At 39.1% G+C, this 17067-nt stretch overlaps 3 protein-coding genes across 5 annotated transcripts; all 3 read right to left on the bottom strand.

Annotated features, from left to right (window-relative positions):
* Positions 1-188: 188 nt before the first annotated feature.
* bcl7ba (BAF chromatin remodeling complex subunit BCL7B a) lies at positions 189-4152 on the bottom strand. Of its 2 annotated transcripts, none has more exons than XM_057321939.1 (6): positions 3653-4152; positions 3038-3113; positions 2721-2820; positions 2393-2566; positions 1875-1954; positions 189-1366 (listed from the first exon to the last, which is right to left on the bottom strand). In XM_057321939.1, exons 1-6 carry the CDS (start codon positions 3742-3744, stop codon positions 1280-1282), a joined length of 609 nt encoding a protein of 202 aa, XP_057177922.1. In that variant the 5' UTR covers positions 3745-4152; the 3' UTR covers positions 189-1279. The 2 variants fall into 2 exon arrangements, with proteins under 2 accessions (XP_057177922.1, XP_057177921.1); XM_057321938.1 differs by having other exon boundaries at positions 192-1366; positions 2721-2823; positions 3653-4107.
* A 152-nt stretch (positions 4153-4304) lies between these two features.
* On the bottom strand, positions 4305-7282 carry tbl2 (transducin beta like 2). The gene is made up of 7 exons (XM_057321937.1): positions 6775-7282; positions 6479-6594; positions 6158-6342; positions 5901-6052; positions 5664-5790; positions 5350-5502; positions 4305-5163 (listed from the first exon to the last, which is right to left on the bottom strand). Exons 1-7 carry the CDS (start codon positions 6905-6907, stop codon positions 4704-4706), a joined length of 1326 nt encoding a protein of 441 aa, XP_057177920.1. The 5' UTR covers positions 6908-7282; the 3' UTR covers positions 4305-4703.
* Positions 7283-7396: 114 nt separating this feature from the next.
* prdm15 (PR domain containing 15) lies at positions 7397-16895 on the bottom strand. 2 transcript variants are annotated; one of them, XM_057321098.1, is made up of 24 exons: positions 16828-16895; positions 16032-16104; positions 14984-15077; positions 14560-14713; positions 14330-14482; positions 14107-14209; positions 13768-14034; positions 13443-13596; positions 13236-13357; positions 12977-13071; positions 12701-12788; positions 12392-12559; positions 11804-11898; positions 11576-11707; positions 11181-11324; positions 10851-11014; positions 10690-10769; positions 10418-10537; positions 9484-9615; positions 9282-9365; positions 9020-9195; positions 8847-8927; positions 8547-8753; positions 7397-8445 (listed from the first exon to the last, which is right to left on the bottom strand). In XM_057321098.1, the coding sequence occupies exons 2-24, from the start codon at positions 16060-16062 to the stop codon at positions 7897-7899; spliced, it is 3393 nt and encodes a 1130-aa protein (XP_057177081.1). In that variant the 5' UTR covers positions 16063-16104; positions 16828-16895; the 3' UTR covers positions 7397-7896. The 2 variants fall into 2 exon arrangements, with proteins under 2 accessions (XP_057177081.1, XP_057177080.1); XM_057321097.1 differs by having other exon boundaries at positions 9008-9195.
* Positions 16896-17067: the final 172 nt, after the last annotated feature.

A 17067-nucleotide genomic window follows, 5' to 3' on the forward strand; every position in this document is an offset into this window, starting at 1 on the left:
GGGTTTCTTGAGATTGTGTAGGGAAAAAACAAATAAGACTACATAAAGTGCAAAGTAATATTTACTAAGTTCACCCAAAGGTGGTCTTCTCCTGCTGTTTATTTGTACACTGCAATAGTTACTTCAAGATGCCACTTACCATAGACTGATCCAAGTGTGTTATTGAGTGTAATATACAAAACGGCAAACAGAATCACACAGAAAAAGAAAAAAAATACAGTATATTCTGGGAATGTGAGCAATATTTTAATGATATTTGGTTTAAATAACAATATGACTGCTTTAACAACATGGATGTGCCCACTAGACCAGTGTGCAAAAAAAGGGTAGATGCAGAAATGTAATAAAGAAAATTAACTTCAATATTCCTTAATATTTAGATGAATTACAACATACTGTGCTAAATAAGCACTTCTTTCAGTGTATGTGTTGTACTGCCCTAAATAAATGAAATAAAACGTGTGGCATAAAAGACAGGAGCTTTCAGTTGCCTACAGCAAGAAAAGCATTTCAATTACTAAAACGTATAAACATATGCAATAATAGGGTGAAAGAAGATAAAGAAAATGTACTTGTTGCAGGCAAAAGATACCCAGAGTCCAGATTCTACCAACAGAAAATCAAGATATTATTCACATCTTTGAAATCTTAACTTAAACATTCATCTCCAGAATGACTTCTAAATTGCAATCTTTATATTAAAACTAACTGAACTTGATTGAAAAGACATTCTGCATCGTGAGTTGTTATATTTATTAAAGTTAAATGAGGTGAGGTCATATAATAATGACTTTACGTGTAGCTTTTAAAATATGTTTGAACTGTTCTTGTAACATAAATTTACACATTTGTTTCAGAGAATCATTTCTCCAATGACAGCTAAGCTTTCAATTAACTTGTTACCGTATAATGGCTAGACTTTTTAAATAAGCATCACATTCCACTGCTTATAAAATAAAGCTACAGCACAAAAACAGTAAAAGTAATAACAACAATAAGGGTGTTATCTTGCCACTACATTCATTTCCTTTTCCTGTAAACAGGAATGTCCAGTTTCTTTCAGTTTTCGGCTATAATTATTGAATGAATCAGGGAAGAACAGTTAAAAACAAAGGGCAAAGATTTGTAATTCTAAAATGTTACAAGAATTGTACGTCATAATAAATATAGTGCCTTTTTGATGTCTGGTCCATAATGTGTCTTTCGCAGCAGTTATAGGAAGGTCAAGTGATCAGTCTGATTATCAATGCCCAGTGCACGCTGTGTGTGTCTGTGTGTGTTAGCTTAGAGGAGTCGCCTGGATAACCGAGACCTGCTCGGTACAGATTCTTTTTAATGGAGGGGCTCCACAGCTGTCCTCGTCCTCCTGTGTCCGGGACAAAAAAGGAACAACAACAGGTAAACATAATTTCAGGATGCACTATAAACCTGAGCTGTATCTATTATGTCAGAGGCATTACAAAGAATCTTAGAAAACTCTAAATCTGTCTTTGCTACTTAATTTACCATTCAAAACATCTTAAAAGCTCTCAAGTGAGAATCAAGAAAACTAGTCCAATGAGAGTAGACTTGACAGGCAAATAAAAAAATCTATTTAAAATTACTGCAATATTCGCAATGTTGCTTGATTTTACATAATTGCAAATACATAGTACATTTTTGGATATAATGCCCAGCTAAACTGAATGTAGTCGAATGGTTCCCAATGCATTCGAGTCCCCCCAAGGTTGCCAATTTAATCATTTTTTTCTGATTTCTGAATTTCCTCAAATTCCACTTAATCCTAAAACTGTTATATAGACTTTGTATAGAACATAACCCTAACATTCATGTGTCATAAAAAAATCTCTGGTTAGTTTTGTACTGTTTGTCACCTGAGCAGTGAGGGGTACAAGATCTTCTTTGATGAGTGTTGGCGGCTCATCGGCGACTTCATTTGATTGCAGCAGCGGTTCTAGAAAATAGAACCAGGTTTATAAAAGACTAAGATATCACATTGAACCTAAGCGAAACATGAATACTCTCTCTCTCTCTCTCTCTCTCTCTCTCTCTCTATATATATATATATGGTGATTGTACTAAAACGTGTTGTTCACATCACGCAACCTCATCGTTTGTGACTATATTTACAATGTAACATGGCACTGAGATGATACTAAAGATGAAATGAATGAAAAATATTGAAAAAAGAAGCCCATAAATGTTTTTTAAATAATAGGTTGGGGAACGAATGATGATATTGCTAAATATTTGAATCAAACTCTGCTTAACTAAACTGAATTTTTAATTTAATATACTCCTCTATACCTATGATATAAAATGGGTAATGCATTTATTAGCTTTGATATTGCCTTTAAAGTCACAGAATAAATGCATAGGTTATGAGCTTCACCTTCCATGCTTTCCTGGCCAAGGGTGGGCGGTTGTGGGTCATCTGTGCGGTAGTCTAGAGTCTGAGGTGCAGGGCTGACAGGTTCACTGGGCTGAGGACTGGAGTAACTACTGCTGTCTGCTGTAGCTTTAGGTTGATATGAGTCCGAGAGAGAACTCTGGTTGCTGTTCTCATCTGAAAATGTAGGCAACTACGAACATTTGAATTTGCCAACATTTAAAGAACAGTTCCTTCCAAATAAAAAGTGTAAACTTTTCATACTTTTAAGTGAATTCTTACGTGAAAAACACAAAGTAATTAGAATTGAACTCTATGTGCATTTGTTTACCTTGAAAATCTAATAGTACAGAGCAGGCATTATCAGATGACTCCTCCGTGGGGAAATTATTCCGTTGAATCTCTTCACCCACAGAAACCTTGTTCTTTTCCTTCTAAAAGACATCAGTAAAAACATTAAAAATTGAGAAAATCTTTTGCAATCCAGAGAATATATTGATTCATGCATATGAGGAAAGCAGTATCATGTTTCTTTGCATGCACGCAGTCTGTCACATAGTCAGGTGACCACAGGATGTGTACCAGTATACAAATGCATCTGGTTAGACGCTATTTATAACAAAGAAAACATTCTCTGACGTGCTGTACCTCTTTCGTGTCCACCACAGGTACCCATTTGAATATTCTTAGTGATGTATCTCCAACTGTGACCCATTTCTTTTCCCTGAAATAACACAATGCAAAATTGGTGCAACAGGTTTCTAATACAATTGTGTTGTTTTAAGAAGCATTACACTTAACAGCTCCACTCTTTGTTTTGAAGAAAAAGCACCATTAAGTTTGTAGATGGAGAAACTTGTTGATGAGTTGAAACCAACCTAACATTTACTTCCATCACAAAGGGGGCTTATATCTGGCTGGACTAAAACCTAACTGGATGTGCATGAATAAATATTTTAAACATTAAATTCCTAATAGACTCTACAAACAAGTGAAACTGGAACAATAATGTATTTCAAGTTTACTGAGCGTCATTTTAAACAAACACTTTACCAATAAAGTAACAATTTAAAGTCCTTATTTGTCCTGCCCATTTGTCGATCGTCTCTTGAGAAAACAAAGCAAAGTTTCTCGCTACTGGCTGTTCCCCGTGTCAGTCAAACGGCATCCACTTAAGAAGCCCCACCCCCTTTCCGTCTGAAGTTTCTCTTTTGAGAAACATTCACGGTTACAAAGTACCGTGACGCTGGCCATCATACTCACCATCTTCGTACTCTCTCGATGGCGGCCATCACTTTCTTAATGTCATCTTTAGCGCGACTTCGGGTCTCTGCGCGGACCGAGCGACCCGACATTTCTGAATTTTGTCGGTACTCTTACTGGAATCGTGTCGGTCTTGCAGTCTGGTTACGCAAATCTCGCATCGCGAGAACACAGGACTGACTCCACTTTCTAGAGCTACTCGACAGGTCCCACCTACTTGAGGACGGCACAGGTGGCTACTATGATTTTTATTTTATTAACTTTTTTTTAGATAAAAATCCCGAAATCGATAGTTCTACAGTAAACGACACCGTGTCCACGTCTGTTTCAGAACAGTAAAACTAAACCACCTAAATGTTTTTAATATACTATTTAAGTTATAGCTTCTTTCAAAATAAAAGTCTTCTAGGGTCCACTTTTAAACGTAAAACTTCGGATTAAAAATAGCGCTGAAATGCAAGTATTGAAAAAAAAGTTAGCAAAAAAATTGCATTTTTAGAAACCATAAAGCGCCCTGTTATTAACATTAATATAGCCTAATTCCATATTTTAAAGTTTTGTTAAAAAACATTTTCATGTATTCTAAGTCTATTTTTAAATGTGAACAAATAAACAAACAAGTTTGATAAAAGTGATGTGTTTTTGAAATCCAAAAATACTTTCATTTCATCTTACTGTGCAATTATGTTGTTAGATTTGACAAGCAACCATTACAAACTATAATTCCTAGTGTAAACACTGTGGCGGTATCAAAACTTTGCTCAGTTTGTTAAAAAGGCCTACCCAAAATCACCGCCTCAATCAACTGCATGATTCTGATATAGCATGTACTGTTAAACCTTGCTTGAATACATCATTCATGATCTTCGCAATTCCGTTTGACGATGCAAATGGCAAAAAAGAAAGATTTCCCTTAAACCTGTCACAAAAGTAATTAAACACTTGATTTATTCTTTAGAACCAACATGCTAAAGAAAGTTATTTTTGACTCTGAAAACAAAAACGGCCTTCAGTTCATAAAAGGCAGTTAAAGTTGTTCACCAAGCAGCATCTAGTTCTTTGGTCCATTAAGCACAGTTTCCAGAGCATTCTCAGCATCTGTTATCTGCTGCTGGAGTCTCTGTCTCACTCCATCGTTTGAGGCTTTCTTCAGCATGGTTTGCATATCCTGGATGGCGGCACGGTAACCAATTACATTGTGAAATACGCGAATGGCCCGGTCGCCGGTACTCACTAAGAAGCGGTTGTTCATGTCAAATTTAAGATCGGTTATCTCTTTACTGTGAACGTCGTGGAATTCTTCTTCAAGTTCACCAGTGACAGCATTGTACATGGCTATATCAGAACCGTTGGACACAGCTACTACGCGGCCATCTGGAGACAGGGCTATGCGGCTCCCCTCTGACACCTGAGATGGCACAGTCCGCAGCAAGTATGGATCCTGCTGTTTCTTGTACTCCACATCAGTGTCCCACAGCTTCCACGTGCCGTCTTTAGATACAGTCACCATTCTGTTCAAAAAGCATGCAAAATGAATCGCTCAGTTTAAAAAGTTTTTAGTGCAAACCAAGGTTTTTAAAGTAACTGCCTTTCAGAAGTCTTTATTAAAACGTTTGTAAACGTAAATGTGTCGATAACTAAAAGATTTACTATGTAATACAATATTATTTCCATGGCAAACAAAAGAGATATCTTGCCTTCGAGAGTCGTTGGAGAAATCAAAGGAGTAAACGCCAGCCGAATGCCCCTTAAGATCAAATGCACGCACAACCTCTCTGAACTCTCCAGTTTTACCAAAACAAACCTCCCACACCTTCACATCCGTGGTAAAGCCACAGGAAGCAACAAACCTTTGAAAAATACGAAAAGGTTCATTTTGAAAGCAATAGATCTGAAAATATGTTCAAGAACTCTAAACCTTTTCTCAGATGTTAACATTATTAAACCTACTTGGTTTTTTTTATGCAATAAAGTTTGGCTTAAGTCTAAAGATCTGGATTCTTGAGCTCACCTGCCACATGGTGATACAGCCGCGTGCGAGTTGGTCATCTGATTAGTGTTGATAGTAGCCAAAACTTCTCCCTTCAGATCCCAGATCACAATAGTGGTATCAACAGAGGCAGACATTATAAATTTGCCTGAAAGAGAATGCAAAGATAACAATTAAGTCCAGTGTTTCTTGTACTCCACATCATATCTTCAATAACAAGCATCATGATAGATTCCAGTATGTAAAATGTTTACTGACCCGTCTCTGCAATCCCAATGTTTAAAACGATTCCCTTGTGCCTCTGAGGGAAATCTTCTGGGGCTGCTTTAAAATTGAACGTGCCGTCGTCCTTTTTAACCATCTTATAGATGCGAATGGTCTCTCCGTTTGCCAGCCAGGTTATAAAGGCTCTAATGACAAAGACTAACCAGTAAGCTCATGACCAGACAGTAAGTACAAAATGACAGCTGTATTAATAATGTCATAACTGAGTGTGTTGACAGAAGGCTCTGTACCGAGAATCTGGACTGAACCGGACGAGCGTGACATGATCAAACTCAACGTTGGCCCGCAAGCACTTGTGATCTCGATCCAGGAAGTCTTTAGTGCTCCAGATCCTAATGGTGCGGTCGTCCGAGCAAGACGCAAGGTATTTACCATTGCTACTAAAATCCAGACAAGTCACATTGCCATTGTGACTCTAGAAGAAAACGAGAAATTAGAATTATTTTTAAAATCATACATTTAATCACAGGATATGTTTCACCAGTAATCATTTTAAAGGATTTTAACTGGAGCTGTCACGCGTTTATCTTTGACATTTAAGCATAAATCACCTTTAAACCGGAAGCCAGTAGCTGGTGAGAGAATGTGTGTTGCTGCGGTCTTTCCTTACGGGGGCGCTGTTGCTGCTTTTGCTTCTTGGAAGGCGCTTTCGCTGCATTTTCCTCAACTGTAACATTATCCAACAGTTTACGGAGACTTGCATTAAAGATTAAAGACTTTCCAACGTGAACACATGGCCTAGATATGCATCTTAAACATCATCATGCTAGTGTCAGGAATGATAAATTCAGCTAATGTATGAACTTGATGGGCACAAAAACTACTTGTCGACTGCTTGTCCACTTACTTGTAGAATCTGCGTCTTTTTTCTGCTCGTTCTCCTCAGATGATTCACTGTTCTGTTTGCCGATTGCTACAGCGACTAAAATGACCAGCGCGCCTATCAATACTGATAATGCAAGAATGGCAGCAAACTCCATCTTGTGCCACGTTATCGCTCCAGATAGGTTAAAATAAAATCTGAAACTGTCTGTTTAATAGACCTCTTGCTATGTCTGTTTGCACTCTAACTCGAGTCGTACTTACTTCCACTTTATTTCCAGTGACTCGCTGGCAACTTGACTGCTGAAACACATTACAGTGATCTTTACAATCACATTAACCCGATTCTATCCGTTCAGCGCAGCTATCGCCTATATTTGTTTTGCAAATAGTCAGGAATTTATTATTAGATTACCTGCATTCATCCATTCGCTAAACTCGGGGTACTTTGTCAAAGAACGAATTGCACATAAGAGATCAAATGAAGAGCGCCTCCTGGCCAGCGCGCATGCGTGGTTTTCCTTCTTCGTGTCAATGGACTGTGGAAGAGTTTGTGTACGTTTTAGGCGCCATCGCCCCAAGCGGCCATCAATTGAAAATACGCTTAGAATTGTTTTCGTATTAAAACGCACATTTTAAAAGCTCTTATTTGGTGTGTCCACCTTTGCTTTAATGTCTGAAGCATGCACTCAAAGTAGATAAAAAAAGACAACAGAAAATTATTCCAGTTAGCATTGCAATCCACCAACAACATTATCCACAGGTGGTACAAAATGAGATCATTCAATTTCATTCAACACTAATTTTTACAGACTTAAGACCTTTTGGGCAATGTAAACCTAAGACAATAACAAAGGATCTATTACTATGGCTCAAGTTCAAAAGCAACATAACATTTCATTGTCTTTTACGTTCATCACAGATGAATTTGATGCTACTTTTACAATGTGATCATGATCACTCCTTTCATGCTTTCAATAAAAAAATATATAATTATTCTTTAAAAAATCTTTGTAACATCTCCAATGTGCTAAAACGATCCACTGGTTTTCAATAAACTTAATCGACTGCATGCTCCTTCCAACAACTTGGTCCAAAATAATCGTCTTAACTAAATCTTCCAAAACTGTACATTACACCCCATTTCTCAGTAGCTGAACATCTGTGGTGCTGCGGTTGGCTGTTGCTGGCCAGGTCCAGTGACCTGGGACTGGATCTGATGGTTTTGTTCTGAAATCGATTGTGACTGTTCTGAAGGTCCCTGGGAAGTGTCTGGTTGGGAGTCGTCTATGGTAGTGGCATGAGCTCCATCAGCCGGGGCGACGGGCCTCCACGTAAGACTGGGTTGTTCCAGCTGGTGGGATATCGGGTTGACAAATGTGGTGAGGTTGATGAAATGCGCAACCGACTGCTGGGCCGTTGCCCCTGCTGTCCCCACCGTCTCCGTCTGGAGGTCGGCTGGTCGATTGTGGAGCATGGCTGAACCGCTGACCGTATCAAAGGTAACGGTGAGTATGGAGCTATCCAGTGTGAGCGGTCGATCGCTCGGGGTAAGATGTCCGACGGCAATGGGCTGTAGGTTGCTGAACTGGGCGGGAGCAGGCGTGGTGATGGGGGTCACGGTGATGTTGGTCAAACCGACTGAACTAGAGGGAGAGGGGGCTGGAGGGGCGCTGGGGTCAGCCAACACCACCACCTGTGCATGTGACAAAAGGCACAATACAATCAAATGAGACCGGTCTGAAATGTCAACAGGGTGAATTTTGTTTTCACGTTATTTTTCTTTATGGCACAAACCTGCTGAATGCTCTGCACAGCAGAACTGGTTTCATCTCCCACGTTGGCTGTGAACTCAGCGGTTTTGCTGGTGAAATCCACATACTCCACGTCTGAATCGGACAGCTCAGACTCCTGAGTTAAGAGTTTTGGCCTCTTCTTGGCGGGATTGGAATCCCGGTGGAGTTTTTCCAAAGTGAGAGAACCTTTTTCCAGCGTCAAAGAGGTCTGAAACACAGCAAGTCAATATTGTAAATATCTGTTGTTCTCCTTTAATTTTTTGCTCCTTCGATCAGTCATACAGGCAACTTCAAGACTTACCTGCGTGATATTGATGGTGGAGGCGTCGATTGTTGAAGGTTCCTGCATTTCGTCAAATTCACCTAACCTTACAGTCACGATCTGCAGGACATAAGACGTAAACCTCAGCACTTCCATCAGCACAAAGATTAATTCTATGTGTGTGCTTTTGTTTCACTGACCTGCCAACTCACCTCAGGGTGTTTGCGGCGCATGTGGCGGTTCATGGAGGCGCGTGTGGAAACCTTGGTGCCGCACAGATGACAGCTCTGAGCCTCCACCTTCTCATGAGTCAACTGCATGTGTTTCTGTAGCATGTACTGCGTCACGTATTTCTTGTCACAGACGGAGCAGGAAAACGTCTTTCCCACTGAAGACAGACAGCAGAGACTTGAGTGAAGGCAAACTCTCTGTAGGATTTCTATAAAAATCATACCTGAGCGCTATTAACTGTACCTGTATGAATGAGTTTGTGTGTCTCCATAGTGTTTCTCTCACTAAACGTCTTCCCGCAGAGTTCGCACATGAAGTCTTTTGTTCCTGGTGAAATACGTGTAAAATGAGAGTATGAGAATATAGTTAGTACTTTGAATATAAATATTCTTAGTACTTGTTGGTGTGCACTATTTGTAATATATTGTATGTGTAAGATGCTTACCTGTGTGTCTTTTGTAATGTTTCAGCATGTTGACTTTCTGGGCAAACTTGCGGTTACATTCTTTACATTCGTATTCTTTAATTCCTTTATGTAGCTTCATATGATGCCTAAGGGCGTGTTTTGTCTTCATGCCTAATGAACATACAAACACATTATTAAAGATGTATTCAATCTTTGTATTTATGTTGCATACTTAAATTTGGGGTATAAACTGGCGTTTAGCTTTGAGAAAAATTTAAGGAGGTATGGTAAAAAAAAACAAAGATACATAAAATACAAAAGAATGACAAAATATTACCACAAGAGAGGATCAACAAATATTAATAAAAGATAAAACTAGTCTGTGTTTGCTATTTTTGCATTTTGTATATCTGAATAAATTTGACATACAAAAATGTTACATTTTCATATAATAAAAAAAAAATGTGTCCAATAAATCCTTCAAACGTTAACTGTTATGTCCGTTTTACACCTTACTAAATGGTATGGTGTTACCATAAACCATAAAAGGGAGCATTTAAAGCAAATGAAGAGTTTATCTGCAAAAACATGTTTTTATTGTGTTAGTTAGCTGTATTATTTTGAGTTATTATTAAATCAAAACAACCCACCTGCCTTTTGATTGATATTACTTGGAATGCACAATAAAAAAACATGAATTTTGAGAATTTTTATAGTTCAATAGTTATCTGTTTTAACAAATGAACCCTTCAAATATTGCACAACTATACCAACCATAGTTTCACCTCTAACACATCTGCTTGTATTTCTATCATGTCGAGGTTTGTTCAATTAGGGTTGGAGCATTGGCCCCACACAAATGTACTTAAATACTTCTACTGTAAATACATTACTTATGGACTTATCCATGTAAAAAAAAAGTGAGCTCCATTATGCAATGTGTATTATAGGATGGAGACCGAAGTGTTTATACCCTTCCCACACTCTGCACACAGGTAGTCTCGGACGTCATCATGGACTCTCAGGTGTTCTTTAAGCATGTCTTTTCTGGCGAAGGACTTTCCACACTGATCACAACAGTGGCTCTTCACTCCTGCAGGGGCCAAATGGTTTATAACCACCATCACTTTGATGCCTAATCTGGTTCAAATCAGTCTCATAACACCCCAAAAACTCTGCTGTTCCTTATATATTATTTAAATTTCAAGCATGCTGTTTTTCCACCTGTGCTCTACATTCGCTCACCTGTGTGGATGATTTTGTGTCTCTCCAGGTTTCCGATACTGTTGAAGATCCGACCACACATATCACATGGATGGATATACCTGCGGAGAGAGTTTAAATGCAGCTGTTATTCATATTCTGGCTTGAAAACATACAGCTCTTAAAGACGTTCAGTGTATTACTTGTGCACTGAAGGATCAGGCAGGTGGTCCCGGTGGATGACCAGATGAGCGTTGTATGTGGCCTTCAGGGCGAAACGGCGATTACACATAGTGCAGTTGTAGCCTTTCTCCTTGTGCATGCCCATTATGTGTTTCATGTAGTCTCGACCCTTTGGAAATGTCACCTGATGACAGTTTGTTCAAAAGTAGCAAAACAGAGATAGAGAGTAAAATAAAACTAGATTTTGGATATGCATCTACTCTGGCCTAACATGAGTGGATAATGAAGACACAGATGCTTTTTAAAAACTTTCAAAGAGCTAAATCAGGATGAAGGTATCTGTACTTCACCTGACATTTCTTGCAGCTGTATCTGTGATGTTCTGGATCATTCTTCTCATCTTCTTCCTCAGAACTCTCATCGCTTTCCTCCATAGAGATGCCAAACTTCCTAATGAAGTCCTGTCTCTCATCCTCGTCCATTAAAGCGATGTCCTGAGAAGAATATGTTTTGAAACTTAAGAGCGCATCATCACATACTATCAAGCTTCTATTCGAAGCGACTTGCAATGCATTCAAGGTACATTTTATCAGCTACATGTTCCCTGGGACACCAATCTATGACCTCGGAGTTGCTAGTTCCATCCCGTTGAGCTAGAGGAACTATGCGCGCCGCTCACTAGTAGTAGACCCAGACGTTCTGCATCCTTCATAAGAAAACTATTCTAACACATCCACCTCCTCACCTTGAAGTGCACGTGGATGTGATCTCTCAGGACGTCCACCCGGAAGAACTTTCGACCGCAGATCTCGCAGGTGTATTTTTTATCCCCGTGGGTCAGTAAGTGTTTGTTCATGTTACTCCGACAGGAAAACACCTTGAATTAAGCAAGTAATTCATGTTTTTAGCTAACTAAAATACAACATCAGTAACAAATCTGATGTTGAAAAAGAAAGATGTCGCTGGATGTCACCTTGCCACAGATGGGACATGCCGAAGGCTCCTTCCTGTATTTGCTTCCTTCCTCCCCGTTGGCTTCAAGCTCCTCTTTTTTCATGTTCTTTGGCCCTGTAGCAATGGATGATGGGCCAGTCAGTGCACATGCAGAGGAAGTGACATGACGATGATTTTATCTTACAGTAAAGGGCAAGGGAAGAGTAAATGAGGCTTAGATACGGAGGGACCATCTGTTTAACATACTTGTTTACAAAGTAAAAAGTAGGCAAACCTAGATGGTGATGATAATGTACTTTTTTATAATGCACCAATGTGAGATTTTATAATAAACATTTCTTATTTTGTTTGATGAAAATGAAAGGGATAGTTCACCCGAAAATGAAAATCATTTCCTCACTCTTATGTCGTTGTAAAATGTATGATCTCCTTAATGTAGCACAAAAGTAAAAAAACTACATTTATGGCGCTTCATTGTAATTCCACCAAAGAAAGTATTTTTTTCTTTGGAACAATGTTGGATAAATCATTGACTAAAAGACAACAGAAGTAAATCATGTAAATGATGACAGAAATAAAACAAATGTGTTCATTCTGTTAGACTCACCAACAACATGCCGCCTCTGGTGGTCTTGCATGACGTCTTTGCGGTAGAACATCTTGTTGCAAATCTCACATGCGTAGAGTTTTTCTCCGTGTTTCTTCTTGTGCTTGGACAGATTACTATTGGTGGAGAAAAATCTAGAACATATCTCACATTGAAACGTTTTGTCATCTGCAAGAGGAGAACATACGAGATGTTGTGTGAGCAGCAAGATACAAATATTTGCGACTGTATTTGTGAAAATATTAAATGATTACATTCCACACAAATGCAGTACAAATAAAATATGCTAAAAAAAAAAAAAATGTTTACCCGTCCTGCAGTTATGAAATTTTAAGGCGTTTTCCACTCGGAAGGATTTTTCACAAGTCGAACATTTGTACTTGTACTCTTTGTCAGGCTAGAAACACACAGAAAGTACACATGCTCGAAAACACAAGATATATCAAGTCTCTCAAAAATTAACCATGGTATTATTGTCGTAAAACTGTGGTAACCGTGTTTTTTGCAGTAAAAACAAAATAATTTTAAGATGCCGTTCACTTTCACGAACCATAAGTAGTTATGAGAGTAAAAAACAAGACATACCTCATTCTTACTGTGTTTGTATGAAATATGCTGTTTAAGACTCTCCTTTCGACTGAACATCTTGTCACACTCTTCACACTTGAAACACTTATCACCTGTAAATGAAAATTAAACCACACAAACTGATTTTTTTATGTGCACACATATACTCAGTTAGTTATGTTTGAAATTAGAAACATCAATGAACAGATTTTTTTAACTGAAATCAAAGTGCAAAACGACAAGGTTTTTCCTCAGGAGGATGAACGAGTGGCGTTACCGTGGGAACGGATGTGTCGGTTAAGGTTGCTACTGTTCTGAAACACCTTATTGCAGAGGCAGCACTGATAAACCCGCTTATGATCTCCACCCTGACGCAGGGACCGTTTCTTTATTCCAGTTCTAATGTCGGAGAGAAATGAGAGGAATTTGGTATTTCAAAACACACCATGGAATGTGAGATTTGAGATGTTTTTTCTCCCCTTACTTTCCAGAAGAGATGGAGGGACGTGTCATCCGGGGGGTTTTGACGGACAGGCTGTCTCCATCAGTCATGAGCTCCTGGACGTCCAGAACAGGCAGATGAAGATCTGGAGCCACAGGATTGAGAACATGCTCAGCGGACACATCAACAGGGGTTTCTAACAGATAAGAGGATGAAATGAAAGCATATAACTCATTTGATATCACATTTGAAAACAAAGTCTCCACCATTTTAAACAATTTCGTGTACATATTTGATGTAAATAAATTGTTTTTGTAATGCGTTTATGCATCAGCTTACCAAATATATCCCATAAATGCTCCCTCACCTTTATTGACATCTGTTGTTCCGGGTTTCTGAGCTCTGGTTCGCCGCGGTCTGCCTTGTTTTTTGATCGTCTCCGTGGGGGTCGGAGCACTTTGGGGGGTGTTACCCAGGGGTCCAGCCTCTGCCATTTGCTGGACAGGAGCTTCTGTGGTGGATGCTGGAGGTGTTTTAACCTGCTGGATCTGACCAATGAGCAGGTCTGGAGCAGGAAGTATCTCTAGATGAACTGTTGTGGGTCCCGGGGAGACAGATTTTTTAGAAACCATTTCTAAGAAGAAAAAGGACGAAATAAGTCAGTGTGTTTAAAATATATATTTAGGCTTCTGGTGTTCAGAAGTACCTTGTGGAGGTGGAAGCACAGGTGGCCTAAGAAGTGGCCGATCCATTTTTTTGGCATAAAAAGCTCCATACCAGACTTTCAACTCTGCTCCAGGCAGAACATCCTGTGAATAAAAAATATTGTAGAATTTTTTTTAAATCTACATAATATATTAATGACACACAGTTCAATAACACACACTAAACAATAATGGTTATTAAGGGACAGTGCAGCATCAAAGCACCTGTGACGTGTTGAAGTAAACATCATCATCCTGCTGGTATGCCGTCAGATTCTGGTGTTTGTGGTCTGTGGCAGGTCGAACCATCATCATCCAATTACAGTCATCTTCATATGATGTGTCAAAACACACCACTGAGCCGTCCTTCTGGAATATCTAGAAGCACAACAGAGAATACATCAAGCAATGCCCCCATTTGGTTTGTACTGACAGACTGATGGTGCAAAGTTTACCTTTAAAGGAAATGCCCCTTCAGTTTGAAGGCTGGGTACCCTTTTGGCCTCAAAGGGGCCAAATCGAGTACGCTTAACCAGCCGATGAAGCACAAACACCCCCTCACTACCCCCCTCAGCCGGTCTGATCTCCAAGCTGTCAGGTAAAGAGGACCTGGAATGTGGATGATAATAACAATCTTAAGTTAATTGGAATATATACACACTGCAAATAAACATTTAGATTTGAAATTCGTTTTGTAGATACAAAGAAATTTATATTAAAACTACTAAAGGACTATAAATTGGTATAATTAAGCTAGTCTCAATTTTTGGCTTTTTTATGGATCTATCTGTTAAAAAATGCAAACATAACAATTTAACGATGCAGTCTATGCATTCAAGACCCTCTCTCGGGGTAACTGGCCAAAAGCCCTCCACTCACCGTGCCCGACTCAGAACAAATGAGTCTTTCACCGTGATGACGGGTCCTAGTTCAGGACATTCAGAATCATGGTACTGCCCGCAGTCATCACACCCTGCAGAGAGGAGACAATCATGAATGGCTTGGCAGTGGGGCTGGGTAATATACCGAATATTAGATATTATCGAGATAAATGTGCTCTGTTTTTATCATCTAGCATCATTTACATGTGTTAATGTGAAGTAGCACATGGTCACTAGAGCTATATTTTAAATTAGGTTTTTTTCACTAAACATTTAAAATGATCTATGTGTAACCGGCTCCACTCGCCCCGCTCTGCGCGGGCCTCGAACCGGCGTCGGTCCGGATGGGAGACGGGCGCTCTAAAGAGGAGGCTAAAGACCGCATCTGTCGCTAGAGCGTCTCTGTTGGTCGGGGAGTGAGGTTTACACACTGAACAGCTCTTCACTAGCAATTATTTGTAATAAGAATTCAAGAGCAAAAGCAAAAATATTGAGACATATACCACCCATCCCGGTTGATGCAGGTAGATTCCCCCTTCCATGTAAAGCGCTTCGAGTACCCAGAAAAGTGCCATATAATTGTAACAAATTATTATATATATCGAGTATCTTGAACGATTTTTAAACACATCAAATTTAAGGGATATCGTCTTAGCCCTAATTGGCAGTGATAATATGTTTTTAACAATAGTACGTTTAAAACACAATTTTTTATGAAGCTTCTATCATTTAAAGCAGTGGTTCTCAAACCTTTTCGTAGTTAGGCCCCCGTTGTGTAGAGTACATCGCTTTGTGGCCCCCCAAATAAAGACTTATTTATATAATCTTAAACTTGAAATTTTAATTAAACCAAAAACATATTCAGTTATACAATGCTGGAACATCAGTTATTTTGGTTGGTGATCTTATTTTCTATTCTAATAGAAAAATGTCTATATTTCATAAAATGCCACAAAATCTGTGGCCCCTCCCTGGATCCATCTTGGGTCAGCCCCCAGTTTAAGAACCATTGATTTAAAGAATAAAATAAATAAAAGTATACTCACAAACAAACTCATCTGGTGTCTGTTCAGCCATTCTGAGACATCAGAGATGAAATGTGTTAACTAGTTTTCACATCTGCAAGAAAATTGTATTTATTGAATTGATGCACCTAATTGTTTAAAGCAACAAAACTGTATTGATTAGACACTTTTTAACAAACACACATATACATATTTATATACATATATTTGTGTGTTAAAAACAACATATATAATATATAAACGTTTGTGCATTAATAAAAAGAAGACATCTCAAATAAAACGCTTTGTAAATGCAAAATAATGTGTCATCGCAGTTTTGACATTGACACTTTTTCATCATAACTTTTATGGTCGTTAGCTGGCTTTCAGTGAATAGATCATTCTAAACAAAGCAACAGATTTCGATTGGTGAACAGCAAGTCAATGCAGTCAACATCAACGATCACAACACAGGTGACAGTGTACTGTCCGCGCGGTAAGCGCATGCAAACAGACAAATGAAGTGTACAACATGCTCCAATACGGAGAGAATCCGTGATTTGGGTAGATTTCAAACTGTAGCCGGGTTTTAACTCCGATCTCAGGCTGCACTCGCTCTCTTCGAGCAATGCAAATGTAACAAAGAACAATCGGCATGGCGGATGGAATGGAGACGCAGCGCTCATCTGGAGCCAGTGAGCGTGAATGCCGAAAGCGCGTTAAAATCGCTCTCGCGACACTTTTCATTGCTGCTGCACCACTTGATGAGGACTATTTACACGTGTCGGTAAATGCTTATGAATACAGATTGTGCACAAGTTAAATGTAAAGTGTTTACCTGTTTTTCAAACGTCTACACATTCAGTGAATCCTGACTCCGGGTTCCAATCCGCTCCAGAAACCGCGCAGGACCGGAAATAAGACCCGCGCGGGGGCTTGCGGGAAGTGTAGTTTTTCCGCACCACGACGCTTAGATCTTTGTTATTTTAGTATAAGAGCAGTTTACAAATTGTAAATACAGAACTAATGCTATTCTGAAAGCCAAAAATAGACATAATTAAGAAAATAAACAGAAAAA

Source organism: Triplophysa rosa, linkage group LG22 (genome assembly GCF_024868665.1).
Source record: "Triplophysa rosa linkage group LG22, Trosa_1v2, whole genome shotgun sequence".
NCBI lineage: Eukaryota > Metazoa > Chordata > Actinopteri > Cypriniformes > Nemacheilidae > Triplophysa > Triplophysa rosa.